This window comes from Sylvia atricapilla, chromosome 7 (assembly GCF_009819655.1).
Source record: "Sylvia atricapilla isolate bSylAtr1 chromosome 7, bSylAtr1.pri, whole genome shotgun sequence".
In the NCBI taxonomy this organism is placed as follows: domain Eukaryota; kingdom Metazoa; phylum Chordata; class Aves; order Passeriformes; family Sylviidae; genus Sylvia; species Sylvia atricapilla.
Window position 1 is genome coordinate 7,589,704 of NC_089146.1, and position 13,920 is coordinate 7,603,623.

A 13,920-nucleotide genomic window follows, 5' to 3' on the forward strand; every position below is an offset into this window, starting at 1 on the left:
GTAATCAGTGCAGAAATTATACTTTGACTACTGTGTTACTTGATCACCAACCTTTGTAACATATTAACAACAACAACAAAAAACACTTGAGCAGCAGAGGGCTGGGAGTCACTCAGATTAAGCAAATTATTCAACAGAACAACAGTGACAAACTACAAAGGACACTGAGCACCAAAACTGATCTGCGTGATCCAGATATGTGTACTTCTTCAGGAATTCAAAGGATAAGCCCCAGAACCACTCCATCCCCTGGGCAAGAAGTCCCCAGCAGCTTCAGCTGCTCTGCTTTGGGACTGCCAGGATCATAGCAGTGCTGTGCACTGCAGAGAAAACAGGGCAGCTCCCTCACCTGTCCCACCACACAGCCATGGGGAGGGAGGCTGCAGGCCAAGTGTGTGCTCAAAGGTGGAGGGAAGAGCAAGACTGACCTTTCAGGAAAGTGTAACCTCAGTTTCTCTTCCTGTTAAAAGCAAATAAGCACAGCTTTTGCAGGTTAGTGTATTGCCAAATATTCTTATAGCCAAATTGTCTTTCTTCATCCTCCTACTAGGAGCCAAAATCCTAATTCTTCCTATATCACTATCAAGAATTTTGATCAACATCACAGACATTCCAACCAAGCTCATGGATACAAGCAAAGTGCAATCCTGCTCACAAACATTAAGTATTATCAAAAGATATAATATGTATGATTATGTGAGATTAAAGCAAAAAAAGTCAACACTCCTACCTCTCTTACTAAAGTTGCAAATATTTCAAATGGTCCATGAATATTTGAACTATATTTGCACTGCAGTCAGTACCACAAGGACTACAAGTGAGATAGAAATCTCATAAAATCCTGCAATTGAGCAGTCACTAGCAGTCTGTAAATCTGGATTACTCTTGAATGTTTAGAATAATTATATGATGTTTAAAAAGAAGGAAAGAGATAAAAATCAGATTATGTATTTTTAAAGACAGGTAGACATATGCATCACTGTGACATATCTATAGCAGAATGGAAGAGACAGAGAAATGTTAAGATAATCTTAGGTGGATGGTCTTAAACATCCATCTTATATAATAATAAATATCATAGACTCCTAAAATGATTTGGGTTGTAAGGGACCTTAAAGATCATCTCATTTCAACCCCCTGCCATGGGCAAGGATTAGACTAATCAAGGATTAGGTGTCTCAGAGTCCTGTACAACCTGGCCTTGAACACTTGCAAGGATGGAGCTGCCACAGCTTCTCTGGGAAACTTGTGCGAGTGTCTCACATCCTCGTGTAAACAATTTCCATCAAGTATCTAATCTAAACCTGCCCTCTGTCAGTTTGAGTCCATTGCCCCTTATCCTGTCACTACATGCCCTCTAATATGTCTCTCTCTGTCTTTCTTGTAGAAACATGTCCTAATTATGAACATAATGAAACATCGATCCTAATATCTGTAAATACTGTGTGATTCGTATCTCTTGTGGAATACCTTTAAACAAATCGCTTAAAGGGGTTTGAGAGCCCGCTGCCCGACAGCAGCCCGGGGTCACACCACACCAAGCCGCTCCTTTCCTTTTCCAGCTGTTCCGACACGAGGAGCCCAGTTTCCAAGCCTCATTCCAAACATCATCTCCGCCTAGGGCCTATCCCGATGCCCTCAGGGACACGGCTCCCAGGGGCTCGGTCCTGCCCGGGACCAGCCGGTGCAGTGCCGCCTTCCCCCGGGCGGGGGCGCGAGCCCCCTCAGGATTCGCGCCATCCGGCCCGCGACCCCGCGCGTGCTCGGCCGCGCCTGCTGATTGGTTCTCCGTCGGGCGCGTGCTCGGCCGCGCCTGCTCATTGGTGGTGTTCTGCGTGGCCCCGCCCGCGCGCATGCGCTCCGGCGCGACTGGCTGAGGTGGGTGTACGTGTGAGTGTGTGGGGCTGTCGCCGCCGTCGGCTGAGAGCGGCCGGTGCCCGCCGGGACGATGTCCGGCCGCCCGCCGTGGCCTGAGGATGGGGAGAGCGCGGAGCTGCGCCAGAAGGAGGAGCTGAGCCGGCGGGTGAGCGGAGGCGGCCCCGCGGGGCCCTGTGCCGGGGTCCGGGCCGAGGCGCGGGCGGCCCCCGGAGCCCGTCGCCTCGGGTGCGAGCAGCGTGAGGAAGAGGAATGCTGGTGCTGTCAGGGACCGAGGCTCCTGTGCCCTCGGGCCCCGAGAGCGTCCTGCATTTAGCGAGCCCGTGCCTCGCTAATGGCTCGCTTGTCAGATTGGCATTTTGGGTCTTACTGCTTCAGGTAGAGCTTGAAAGTCACCTGTGGCGCAGTGATGTTTTTCTCATAGAATCTCAGGCTGTCGTGAGTTTCAAGAGACCCCCCCAGAGACTAACTCCTGCGCTGCACAGGACACCCCAAGAATCACACCACGTGCCTGAATGCATTATCCAAAAGCTGTTTGACCTCTGTCAGGCTGGTGCTGTTACCACTTTCCCTGGGGAGTTCAGTGCCCAACCACCCTTTGGGTGAAGAATCTTTTCCTGGTATCCGACCGAAACAGCCCCTGACCCAGCTCCAGGCCATTCCCTGTGGTACTGTCACTGGTCACCAGGGAGAAGAGATCAGTGTCTGCCCCTTGTAAGGAACTTGTAGACTGCTGTGAGGTCTCCTCTCCATCTCCTCCAGGCCGGACAAGCCAAGTACCCTCAGCTGTTTCTCAAATGGCTTCCTTCTAGTATCTGGTTCAGCTTAATCTGTCCAAAATGTCCCAGAGGATTTGAGCCTAGAAGGTGGTGCTCCTCATGTATCTGCTGCCTCTTCCCTGGTGTGAGGAGCTTTGTTCAGTGTGCAATCTGCCACTCCAAAGAACCTTCCAGTATCCCAGTGGGGCCTACAGGGAAGCCAGAGAAGGGCCTCTTTGTCAGGAACTGTAGTGGTAAGACGAGTAATGTGTACAAGTTGAAAGAGGGCAAATATGGGTTAGATACTAGGCAGAAATTCTTTGCTGTGAGAATGGTGAGGCACTGGCACAGGTTGCCCCAAGAAGTTGTGGATGCCCTAGCCCTGGAAGTGTTCAAGGCCAGGTTGGATAAGGCCTGGAGCAGCCAGGTCTAGTGGGATGTGTCCCTGCCCATGGCAGGGGGCAGGTTGGGACTAGATGATCTTTAAAGTCCCTTCCAACCCCTTAGCATTATGTGATTATATGAAAAAATTACTCCTGCATGGCCATGTTGTATAGAGACTGTGATGTTTTTGATTGCCTGGAAGCTGCAAAGATGGGACATCACAGAACTACAGGTTGTCACTTCTGTTGTGCCTAAGTGGCTGGTTTAGTCCTTAGCAGGGGATGTCTCTGCTGCTTTGCCTTTTTGGTGTTGTAGATACAAGAGATGGATGTAGCTGCTGGAAGAGTTGTACTTTCAGTGTGCCATATTTCACTTTGGCTGACCTCACTCTGTGGCAGCTTCCTACTCTTGCACCAGTTCCAGGAGACACAAAGGAAGAGCAGAGGAACCCATGTTGTTTGCTTCTAACAAAAAGCATTGTGCCCTCTGAACAGATTCTATTTCAGTTTCTGGCTTTTGCAACAGTTCTTCTGATTACTCTTTAGCATTCATAGCTGCTGTTGTAAAAGAAAATGGGAATATCTGCCACATCTATCAGTGCAGAACAGAGTGGTAAATCCCACTAAGGAAGATAATGTAAAAATCCAGAGCAGTAAGAAAGGCTCCCATTGCTCCTAATACAGTTCTAGAGTATTTGGATTTACATTAATTTCATTTTGAATCTGGAGCATACCTACAATTATAAAGTGTATCCTTGATATTATGCTAATTTTTTGAAGTTATTTGATGCTATATTAGTTGTGTACATGTTCTCTTCTGAGGAGGAAAAATGTGCTCTCTGATTATAAACAGTTATAGGTACTCTGACTTCCCAGAGGCTTTTGACAGTAGGAGAAATACCAATGCATACAAAATAGCTGTTTCTAGAGAAATTAAGTGTGTAATTTTTATACTTGCTTTGTCTTCAGTGATTCATTTGGAGAATAGCAGCTATACGTGTATGTAGCTCTCTTAAAATATCAGTAGACATGCTCACCACTGGGATTATAATATGATGTCATGTTTTTATCATTAAATACAAATGCATCTTTTGCCTTTCAGATTAAAGAGCAGAAGATTGCAGTCGATGAGCTTTCTAATTTGAAGAAGAACCGGGTAAGGTTTTACAAATTTGCTTTTAACTATTTCATTTTAGCAGAGAAATAAACATAAGAGACAAGAGAGGCAACAAAATCAGAGCGTGCTGTCTTTAATTTGTTGTTACAGATTTTAATGAACATGGGGTCTGCTGTGCTCAGAATAATTTGTCCTGCAAACAATTTGATTATGTATACTTGTGCAATGTTGGGTTTTCTCCTTTTTTTATGTTTTGAGTTAATCATTAAGATGTTTGAGCCAATTGCAAGGATTCATGAGGCATTCTTACTTTTTCTGTGCATTTGTTTAAAATGGAATGTGGATGAGGGAAAGAGAAATTCAGAATTTTCTTAAGTTGAGCATTAAATGCTTTTGATGGTGCAGCATTAGAATGCTGATGTTGGCAGGGCAGAGCTTAACCCCTTCACTTTTATACCAGGAGTGTCTCTTTGGACCCACACCAGCTTCTGCTGCCGTGTGGTTCCAGAATCTGCTGCTTTGACTTAATACAGTGTGGGTTTTGTTTTGCAGAGAGTTTATAAGCAGCAACCCAATAGCAACATATTCTTCCTTGCCGACCGGACAGAAATGCTGTCTCAGTGCAAAAGTAAGTTTGCAGTGTAAAAGTATCTCAAATAGTTACTGTTTAAAAGCTGTATTTGTAGGTGATTTCAAAGGTATATTAAAATGAGAAAATCGCAGCAGTGTGTCAAATACAAAGTAACAGGAGAATGGAGAATGGAGGTGATGATGCATTAGAAAAGTGTAAATTTAGAAGTATAAATTTAATTTTCTGGAGCAAACAATTGCTACTTTGCTCTGATTTGGGTTAATTGCTCTGCCATTTAAATTGTCAGTTCTCTTTTCTTACTACAAATGTTGAAGTCATATTGATTATATAGGCAGGAGTTGCCCATTTCCTTATTGCCCTGTGGCTTTCTTTGGAAAAAAAATCATCTTTGTACAAATAAAGAGGAATATGCTACAGCAAGCTTATATATCTTGTGTTAGTAATGATGGAACACAAACATAGCACTGTGTTTAATTAGTGGTTTATGTTTATCACTTTAATTGAACAAGTGGCTGGAATTACTGATTTCGTAGATACACTCTTAAACTTATCTATGCATAAACTTTCCTGTTTATGAAACTGATTATTTCTGTCATATTCTCTTACACAGATACATTAGATGAATTAAAGAAGGCACATCAGGAGCTGGAAAATTCAGAAAAGGCTAAAATCAAGAAGTAGTTCATGTGAATTCCCTGTTGCAATGTGTGGTATTTGCTGTGTTGTTACCCTGTGCAGCCAGCATGCCATTCATGATTTCCTCAGTGAAGACATCCTCTGCCATCTGAGAAGAAGAGGACCAGACAGTAGCCAACAGTTGATAAAAACTGTGTCTGATCTCTCTTATGAATGTCTGTTTTCAGGCCATGTACTTCACTTGAGGGGACTGGTGACTCCCCAGCCTCTGGAAGATGCCAATAACAACGTTTTTCTTTGGAATGGAGAAATTTTCGGTGGAGTGCACGTAGGAAATCTAGAGAATGACACTGAAGTAATGTTTCATCAGCTGGCTTTATGCAGCAGTGACGTGGACATTCTGTCACTCTTCTCATCCCTTCGAGGTCCCTGGTCTTTTATTTATTACGAAGCAGCCAGGCACAGTTTATGGTTTGGCAGAGATTACTTTGGCCGCCGTAGTTTGCTTTGGCAGTTCAGCTCTGAGGGTGACAGCGCTCTCTGTCTCACGTCTGTAAGCGGCTGTTCTCAATCAGGCAACCAGTGGCAAGAAGTCCCAGCATCTGGGATTTTCAAAATCGATCTCAAAGCTTGTGCAACCACTAAATCTTTGTCTTTAATATTGTTTCCATGGACGTACAGCTGCAGAGAGAAAGCAGTAGAAGAAACATGGATTAATGTTCTTGACCAAATGTCGAAAGACTTACCAAACCACATACGTCTCGTGGTGAATGAATCAAAGCTGTGTCTTAGAGCACCAGTTACCCCCTTAAATAAAACAGTTTCTAAAGCATGTTCAGGCTCTAATTTTAGCAACATTAACTGTGTAGTTTCTGTAGAAACCCTTCAAGAATTTCTTGCAGAGGAATACAAGAAAAAATTAGCCTGTCAATTCATTGATGTTTTAAATGAAGCAGTCAAGAGACGAGTCCTGTGTCTCTTTAGAGATCCAGATCAGAAAACAAGAGAAGTTCCAAGCATGTCTCATAAGAAAGCACATGTTGCAGTGCTCTTTTCTGGTGGCATTGATTCTATGGTTATTGCAGCCTTGGCTGATAAACACGTGCCTTTGGAGGAGCCAATTGATCTTCTCAATGTAGCTTTCGTGATGAAAGAACAAGCTAAGCACAGGGGTACCACTAAAAGACATGAAGTACAGCTTGATTTGCTTTGTCCTCAAGAAAGCTGTCACGATCTTGATGCTGACACTGGTACTCGTGTATCTTGCTTTGATGTTCCTGACAGAATCACTGGTAGGGCAGGACTAAAGGAATTAGAAGCCATTAACCCTTCAAGAACCTGGAACTTTGTGGAAATTAATGTTACACTAGAGGAATTGAAAAAAATGAGAAAACAATGTATTAATCACTTAATCTATCCACTGGATACAGTCTTGGATGACAGTATTGGCTGTGCCATTTGGTTTGCTTCCAGAGGAGAGGGTTTCATTAGTAACCAAGGAGAATTGAAACCATATAGAAGTCCTGCAAAGGTACTGTTTTGTTTTGTTTTCTGCCTTGTGTTTGACTTCTGAATGTAAAAACAGTTTTGTTGATTCAGAAATCAGCTGGGATCTTTGCTATTCATAAGGATTCTGAAATGTACCGTCAGAATGCAGAATATTCTATAATTAAAATATTCGTGTAATTCTAGAGTTGAAAATCACAGTTCTTTTGTCATGTAATGTGCATGGCTTTTCACTGAACTTGGATATGCAATGAGTCAGAAAAATATAACGTCTATCATTTTTTAATTCTGATTTTTCACTTCTCTGTTCCTGGTGGTTTGTGTAGGAAAGAATGAACTGTTTAATTTTAGCTGTTGAAGGCACGGTAATGGGCCAGATGCAGTGTTTTATTTTGATAAAACATTTTACTGTACTTACTGAGTAGTGTAAACAAACCATTTTTACTTTGTGTGATGTAATTGTTACTAACCCAGTAGCTGGTAAATGAATAGCACTCTGGGTGTACATTCAGGTAGCTGAATTAAAGTTACCTGTGACTTTACTGGGAATTGTTTCAGGCTTTGTAAATGTGTAAGGCACAGCCCATCCTGGTAGGTAATATCTTTAAAAGATGCATATTGAAAATTTTCTGCTTAAGATGTAGTTAAACATTTCAGGTCTGCTACATATTAACTTGCACAGATACTAAGATTTCTTACATTCTATCTCCTCAGGTTGTGCTTACAGGAATTGGAGCAGATGAGCAGCTTGCTGGGTATTCTCGACATCGTGTTTGCTTCAGAAAAGATGGCTTAGAGGGTCTCAATAAGGAACTTGAAATGGAGTTAGGTCGCATTTCTTCTCGAAATCTTGGTAGAGATGACAGGATCATCGGTGATCACAGAAAAGAAGCCAGGTATTACTGTTTTAACATGAAGCAAAACTGGTTTTGCTGGTTAGATGCAGTTTTTAACAACCCTAACAAAATGTTAATTGAAACTTCTTTGTGTTTTATTGTCTCCAGTTATGCTGCAGTTTTGTTAATGTGTACCGTGTTGTGCAGTTTTTGATTTTGCTCTTTAAAAAAGTGGTCTGTAGTATATTGTGAAAGAGTTTACTTAAGGAAATTTAGCAACTTGATTTCCATCTAGGAAGTTTTAAGAAGCAGCAACAGATGTTAAAATAGGCAAATTCAAGCTGGTTTTATCATTTTAAGCTGAACAGTCTTTTGCAGAACTTTGCAGTGTTCTGGTGTGGACCTTTGGGAAGTATCTTTGGAGAATGACAGTGTAACAGAAACTCTGTATTCCTATCCATGCAGTAAAGGCATAGTCAATGTCCACCACATTTCCTGGCTGTTAAATCTGAAAAGGTGAAGAGTAATTTTATTTGTGTCTACTTCCTCCATGCTACCATCAACTTGAAAAAAATTCCTTAGGTGTTGTCCAGGAGCAGAGGCCACTCAGGTGCATGAAAGGTTTGTTCATGTGATCTTTGTGCCGGTGTTTTTCCAAATCTGTTCTTAGTTGCACATTTTCAGCTCAGCACAAGAACAGCTGCAGTGGTGGGTGTGCAGTGCTCTTAACCATGCACATGATTAGTATGAATGCCTGAAATTCAGAATGATACCAGCATTTGTTGTGTAAATTTTTCATTTCAAAGTTGCAGTGTAGTTTCACACAGTCTTTGCATGTGGTAAAGGGGAAAACCAAGACTATTCCTATGGAATTTTAAAAAAAGGTCTTTCCCTTCATCAACCTCTCTTTCAGGTTTCCTTTTCTTGATGAAGATGTTGTTTCATTCCTCAATTCTCTGCCCGTCTCAGAAAAAGCCGATTTGACTTTACCTCGAGGAATTGGCGAGAAGCTGCTCCTGCGCCTTGCAGCCACGGAGCTGGGCCTGACAGCCTCAGCTGTTCTGCCAAAAAGGGCGGTGCAGTTCGGATCTCGGATTGCAAAACTAGAGAGCAGCATTGAAAAGGCATCTGACACGTGCAGCAGGCTGAAGTTACTTTCAGTAGATGAATTATAGAGCTGTATCTCAAAATGTTGCACTTACTCTATAAGCAAAGTCAGTAAATCTTTTGACTTTTCTCAGAATGTTTGGTCTGGGGTTTTTTTTTATGCTTGGATATAATTATTAATAATCAGAGTTGTACATGTGTGCATGTATGAGGAACCCTATGAATGGATCCTGTGCTTTTAAGTTTGTTTTACTACTGAGAATGCTTAGTTTGGAATAGGCACTGCAATCACTTTGGTGATAGCAACACAGCATTTGTTCACTGACAGGTGATTTTCAACACTTCTAATCCAAGAATTGTCACTAAACATAACAACATTAAAACAGTTTTCATTGAACAATTTATAGTTGTATTTATTTTATTAAGTTACACTTTAAGATGCCAAACATCTTATCTTTTTTAATCCTGGCACCTTGATGGAATCTTCTTCAACTCTTTTTGAAATATCAATTCCCAGGGGAGCTCTAGAAAACAAAATTATGTATTTGTTAAAAATTAACATCGTCATTGCCATGTCACACAGACTTTTTCTACAATTAGCACAAGAGTCAAAGTCTTTTGGTATATTCCCTGCACTTCTAAGACTACTCTTAAAATAGCCTACCTGAAGCTGTACCTGGAAGCATCATTAGAATGAGGAAATATTTGCATTTGTAGCCATTCCAGACTCTAGAAACGCAGCTGTGATTTCAAAGCCATCTTCTGGGGCGGTTGTTTTATTTAGATTCTGATTTTAGTTGATAATTCATTTTATGTCTTTCTGATGAATGCAAAACATGCTACAGATTCACAGATATCTCCTATGATAATCTTAAATAATGTATTGTCTACAGCAAGTAAAACTCAGGGTTTTTTTCACTGAAATATATACAGCAAATAGTTTTTGAAGTAGAGTATTTTATAATTTTTTCATGTGAAAATTGTAACACAATTTTTTATTGTATTGAGACCATCCAAATCTGTTTTTCTGAAAAGGGAAAAAAAACCTGAAAAAATCCAAAGTTTTAACACCAGTTGGTACTTTTGAAATATCTGCATTTTGTTTGGTCTTGAGCCTAACATCTACAACACTCATAGTAGGAAAACACATAGAACTGCTGTGATGTATGGTAAATTAAGTTTCTGAGCCAAAACAAACTTAAATGCCAGCCACAATCATATGTATTTAAAACTGCCTTGGAAAGTAACTTCTAAAATTGGTACGCGCTGCAGAGAGACTCCTCAGCAGCTTCTGCCTGTTTTTCATGTGACCTTTTCGCCTTTCACTGCCCTTTTCCAGTGAGCAGTGAGGGAAGAGACTGGCCATGTCACTTACCTTGGCTCGTAGCGGATGCCAGCGGTACTGTGTAGGACCCCCAGTCCTGCACGTAACCTTTCAATGCCATTCCTGAGCAACAAAGCAATTACACAGAAATGTCACAACTCTGCACATGAGCACATCAGTCAGCAGAAAAAAAGAGGTTCTTGACTCTCATGTCACCTTTGCATGTGCTCCTGTGCAATGTTGTTTAAAGAGAACAGCTCTTACCATGCAATCATAACACCATTATCAGTGCAGAGTCTTGGAGGAGGACACAGCAAAGCAAAATCATTTGCATCTGCCAGATTCTGTAGAGCTTTTCGGATATACTGATTACTTGCAACTCCTCCTGATACAACCTTGACAGCATTTCAAAAAGAAAAAAGGCATTAACTCAAAAGTACTGATGGGTCACACACAAGTAGCATCATGTTTAAAAAAGGGTTATCAATTGAAGTTCTAAAGACAGCAATAAATGCTGCATTTGAAGACTAAAACATACCAGGAAAGAGTATGCTAAAGGAGCTTATTATGCAAAAAGACATTCCTAAAGCATGACAGTCTAATGGAAGGTGTCCCTACCCATGGCAGGAGGGTTGGAACTGGATGATCTTTAAGGTCCTTTCCAAGCTAAACCAGTCTATGGTTCTACTGTAACTAAAACAGCCATCAAGTATTGGGGAGCACGAGGTGAAATCAGGAGGTCAGATTAGATAATAAGAAAAATCTCTCTCTAGCTTAAAACCCAGCAAAATACTTATATGACTGTTACTTCAATATTCTTGTATTTTAACAATACAATATATCCTGAGATCTTCCTCATATGTCAAGGTAGAAAGTACAAGACAGCTGAATCTTAAAATTATGTTACAGAGTCAGATAAGAAAAAGGCAAAAAATTATACCCACCAAAGTGGCATTTTTTGGTAATATGCTGGTTTTGATGCAGAAGAGCATGGCTCGATATGTCCTCTGGATAATATGAACAGCCACTGCATGCTGTACGGCAGCAGCAACATCCTTAACACAGGACAGGATCTCACCTTCCTGAATACCTACAAAAGTATATCATCAAAGGGGGCTCCTCAGTGCAGGTCATCAAAAGCTCAGTTTGTATCTGACTGCCTAAAAATACCTTCTTCTTTTTCTTTCTGTCCAATGGCATTATGGACAAGGTTTTGAAGTCCAGAGAAAGAGAAGTTGCAGTTGCGATACTGCTGCATGGGCAGTCGGAGGGTGAGCAGCTCCTGGTTCCCAGTCTGAGCCAAGTGCTCTATGGCCTTTCCCCCAGCCATGCCGTGGCACTCTGGGTGCTTTCTTAGAGACAGTCTTCGTGCCACCTAAGGAGATGACAAGCAGCAGATTTGGAATCAGTTCATCCTGGAACAGCATCACTGTACTGTAGTCCACAGAGTAAAATCTGACATCAAAAAAATCCAATCCACTTACAAGCAGTGCATGGTAAGGGTAAGACATAACTCCAGCCTAGCAGGGTATTTTTTTTCTTGGAGTATTTAGAAATGCAATTCTAGAACAATCTGGGCAAATGTAAGGATCAACCAATTTTGCAGGAAATATTTATTACTCTATTTTTAAGCTATAGGAAACACACGGACTGCCATACTCTATTATCAGATACACAGGAATAAAGTTGGTTTCAACTTTTGAAAATCTCGATTCCATGATATCCACGAATGCTGTTTAAAACAGTGTCTGCAAACAAAGCCATGAGTGACCAATTTTACCAACTGTACTCTGGGACCCAGAAAACTTAAAATTCTGAAGGCCAAACTGTGCTTTTCAAACTCTAAAAACTAAAATTGGTAAGAAATGTTTTAACATGCATTGTTTTTAACCTGACAGCATAATGATACCTCTATAAAATACTTCTGTAAGTCTTCTCTAATTAATACAACTTCTTTGTGTAATCAGTGTTGACGAAACATCCAACACCAGTTTTGGTTATGTTGTCTATTTGCTAAAATATAATTAATGTACATATGTTACAATTGATGTTTTGTATACATTTTTAACCGTCTTATGTATATTTGATCTATGGCGCTTCAAAATAGAAAAAAAAAGTTACATAAAACTTGTATTTCATTGAATTGCTGTCCTTAGGCTGATGATACTACTACCATTATTTTGTATAAATGCAATAAAAAGAAGAAAACAACTAAGGAAAGGCAAGGAAGGGAAATTCTACCTTATCCAGCATGTCACCTGGTGCAATGTCGATGGACTGTCCAAGCAGGAGGAAATCTGAAACTCCTTGTGCTACTGCCAAGAGACAATGGCCTCCAGAGATGAGGAGAACTAAGAAGGGAAAGTCCAGGTGATGTGTGAGCCTGATGGTCAGTGCGTGAGCCTCCATGTGGTGGATGGGGATGAAGGGCTTCTGGTGCCTGTTGACCAGGCTCAGGCTGTAGTGCAGCCCCACGCCCAGGCTCAGAGCGAGCCCAGGCTTCACTGTGGTGGCCACAGCCGAGAGCTCGGCCACGGAAACGCCGCTGGCACAAAGGGCCTCTTCGACCACCCGCTCGATGTTCTCTCTGTGGAGCTGCTGTGCCACCACGGGAATTATTCCGCCTGTTCTAGTAAAACCAAGGAATTACAATGAATTGGTAGTTCATAACAGATAGAATGCCCTAAAAATAGTTCTCAGGCACCTCTTAACCTCATCGTATCCTGCCTGTTTCCTTAGTGCATTCTCAAATGCCTGTTTAGTGTCGAGGGCACTGAAGACAACATAATCGTCAGTGGAAGGCCAGAAAAGGATGTAACTTGCCCTTTTTTGGTACAAATGCTTTTTAAATGTATCTCAACACTGTTCCAAAACATTGTAACTTAATATTCACAACCCCTCACTTGTCTTCTCATGTTCTTAACCACCAATGTGTATATTTGATTAATTTCCCTTTAAAAAACAGGACATTTGGTGATTTTAGCAGTAGCAATGGTTTCACCTTTTATTCAAGCTAGAGAAGCAGTCTGTCTGTCTTTGAAAGAAAATTTTAAAGGAAACTTGTTAAATGCATGGCATTTCTTTCCTCCTCTTTAGTACTATTTCAGGCAGTATGTGTTGTGGCCCAAGCGATACATTTTCACACCTATCCACCACTACTGAGTTCTTTACTGGACAGGGAAGACTTTTATGTGGATTATACTATAAGTAACAGTAACAATAAAATTGTTATTAAGGCAGAAGCCTTGAGAGAAGTCTGTTCTTACTGTAAATGAACTTCCTTCTGACAGTGCAGTGCTTCTCCCAGAACACAGCCAGCTTCATCCACCACAGCAGCGCCGGTGTCGTCACAGCTCGTCTCTATTCCCAAAACCAGCCTGCGAGAACGCTGCTTTCCAGAGCGAGCCGAGCTGCTCCTCAGCCACGCAGCTCGGCCGTGCTTCAATGACCGCAAAACGCTGTTGGCAATGCTGTGCATTGTGTATAATCTACCTGGTGGCTATGTCTAGGAGAGAACTGGATAGTTTATTATTACTGGAGGGCTTTCAAGCACGTGTTCTGCTCTGCTTTTCTGAAGAGCTTCTAAAGTCGCGAATGGCCACACAAGACATTTAAGACCCTAGGATAAAAGAGCTGGGTGGTACCTGAATTACTTGTGACGAGAACTCCTCACTCGGCTCGCTGGCGGGCCTCTTGCAGCCCTAAGGTCAGAGCGCGCCTGCGGCCCGCAGCAGAGGCGCCCGCGGGAGAGCGCTGCTGCGCGGGCAGGGCACGGCAGGCCCGGCC

General features: G+C 42.0%; 2 protein-coding genes across 3 annotated transcripts; one reads left to right on the plus strand and one right to left on the minus strand.

Annotated features, from left to right (window-relative positions):
• The first annotated feature begins 1,890 nt into the window (after window positions 1–1,890).
• Window positions 1,891–8,939, plus strand: LOC136363350 (asparagine synthetase domain-containing protein 1-like). 2 transcript variants are annotated; one of them, XM_066322519.1, is made up of 4 exons: window positions 1,891–2,023; window positions 4,119–4,172; window positions 4,686–4,761; window positions 5,336–5,541. In XM_066322519.1, exons 1-4 carry the CDS (start codon window positions 1,949–1,951, stop codon window positions 5,404–5,406), a joined length of 276 nt encoding a protein of 91 aa, XP_066178616.1. In that variant the 5' UTR covers window positions 1,891–1,948; the 3' UTR covers window positions 5,407–5,541. The 2 variants fall into 2 exon arrangements, with proteins under 2 accessions (XP_066178616.1, XP_066178615.1); XM_066322518.1 differs by lacking the exons at window positions 1,891–2,023; window positions 4,119–4,172 and adding exons at window positions 7,582–7,763; window positions 8,617–8,939 and having other exon boundaries at window positions 4,688–4,761; window positions 5,336–6,892.
• A 257-nt stretch (window positions 8,940–9,196) lies between these two features.
• OSGEPL1 (O-sialoglycoprotein endopeptidase like 1) lies at window positions 9,197–13,733 on the minus strand. The gene is made up of 7 exons (XM_066322520.1): window positions 13,401–13,733; window positions 12,376–12,763; window positions 11,305–11,509; window positions 11,079–11,224; window positions 10,399–10,529; window positions 10,186–10,257; window positions 9,197–9,334 (listed from the first exon to the last, which is right to left on the minus strand). The coding sequence occupies exons 1-7, from the start codon at window positions 13,610–13,612 to the stop codon at window positions 9,244–9,246; spliced, it is 1,245 nt and encodes a 414-aa protein (XP_066178617.1). The 5' UTR covers window positions 13,613–13,733; the 3' UTR covers window positions 9,197–9,243.
• Window positions 13,734–13,920: the final 187 nt, after the last annotated feature.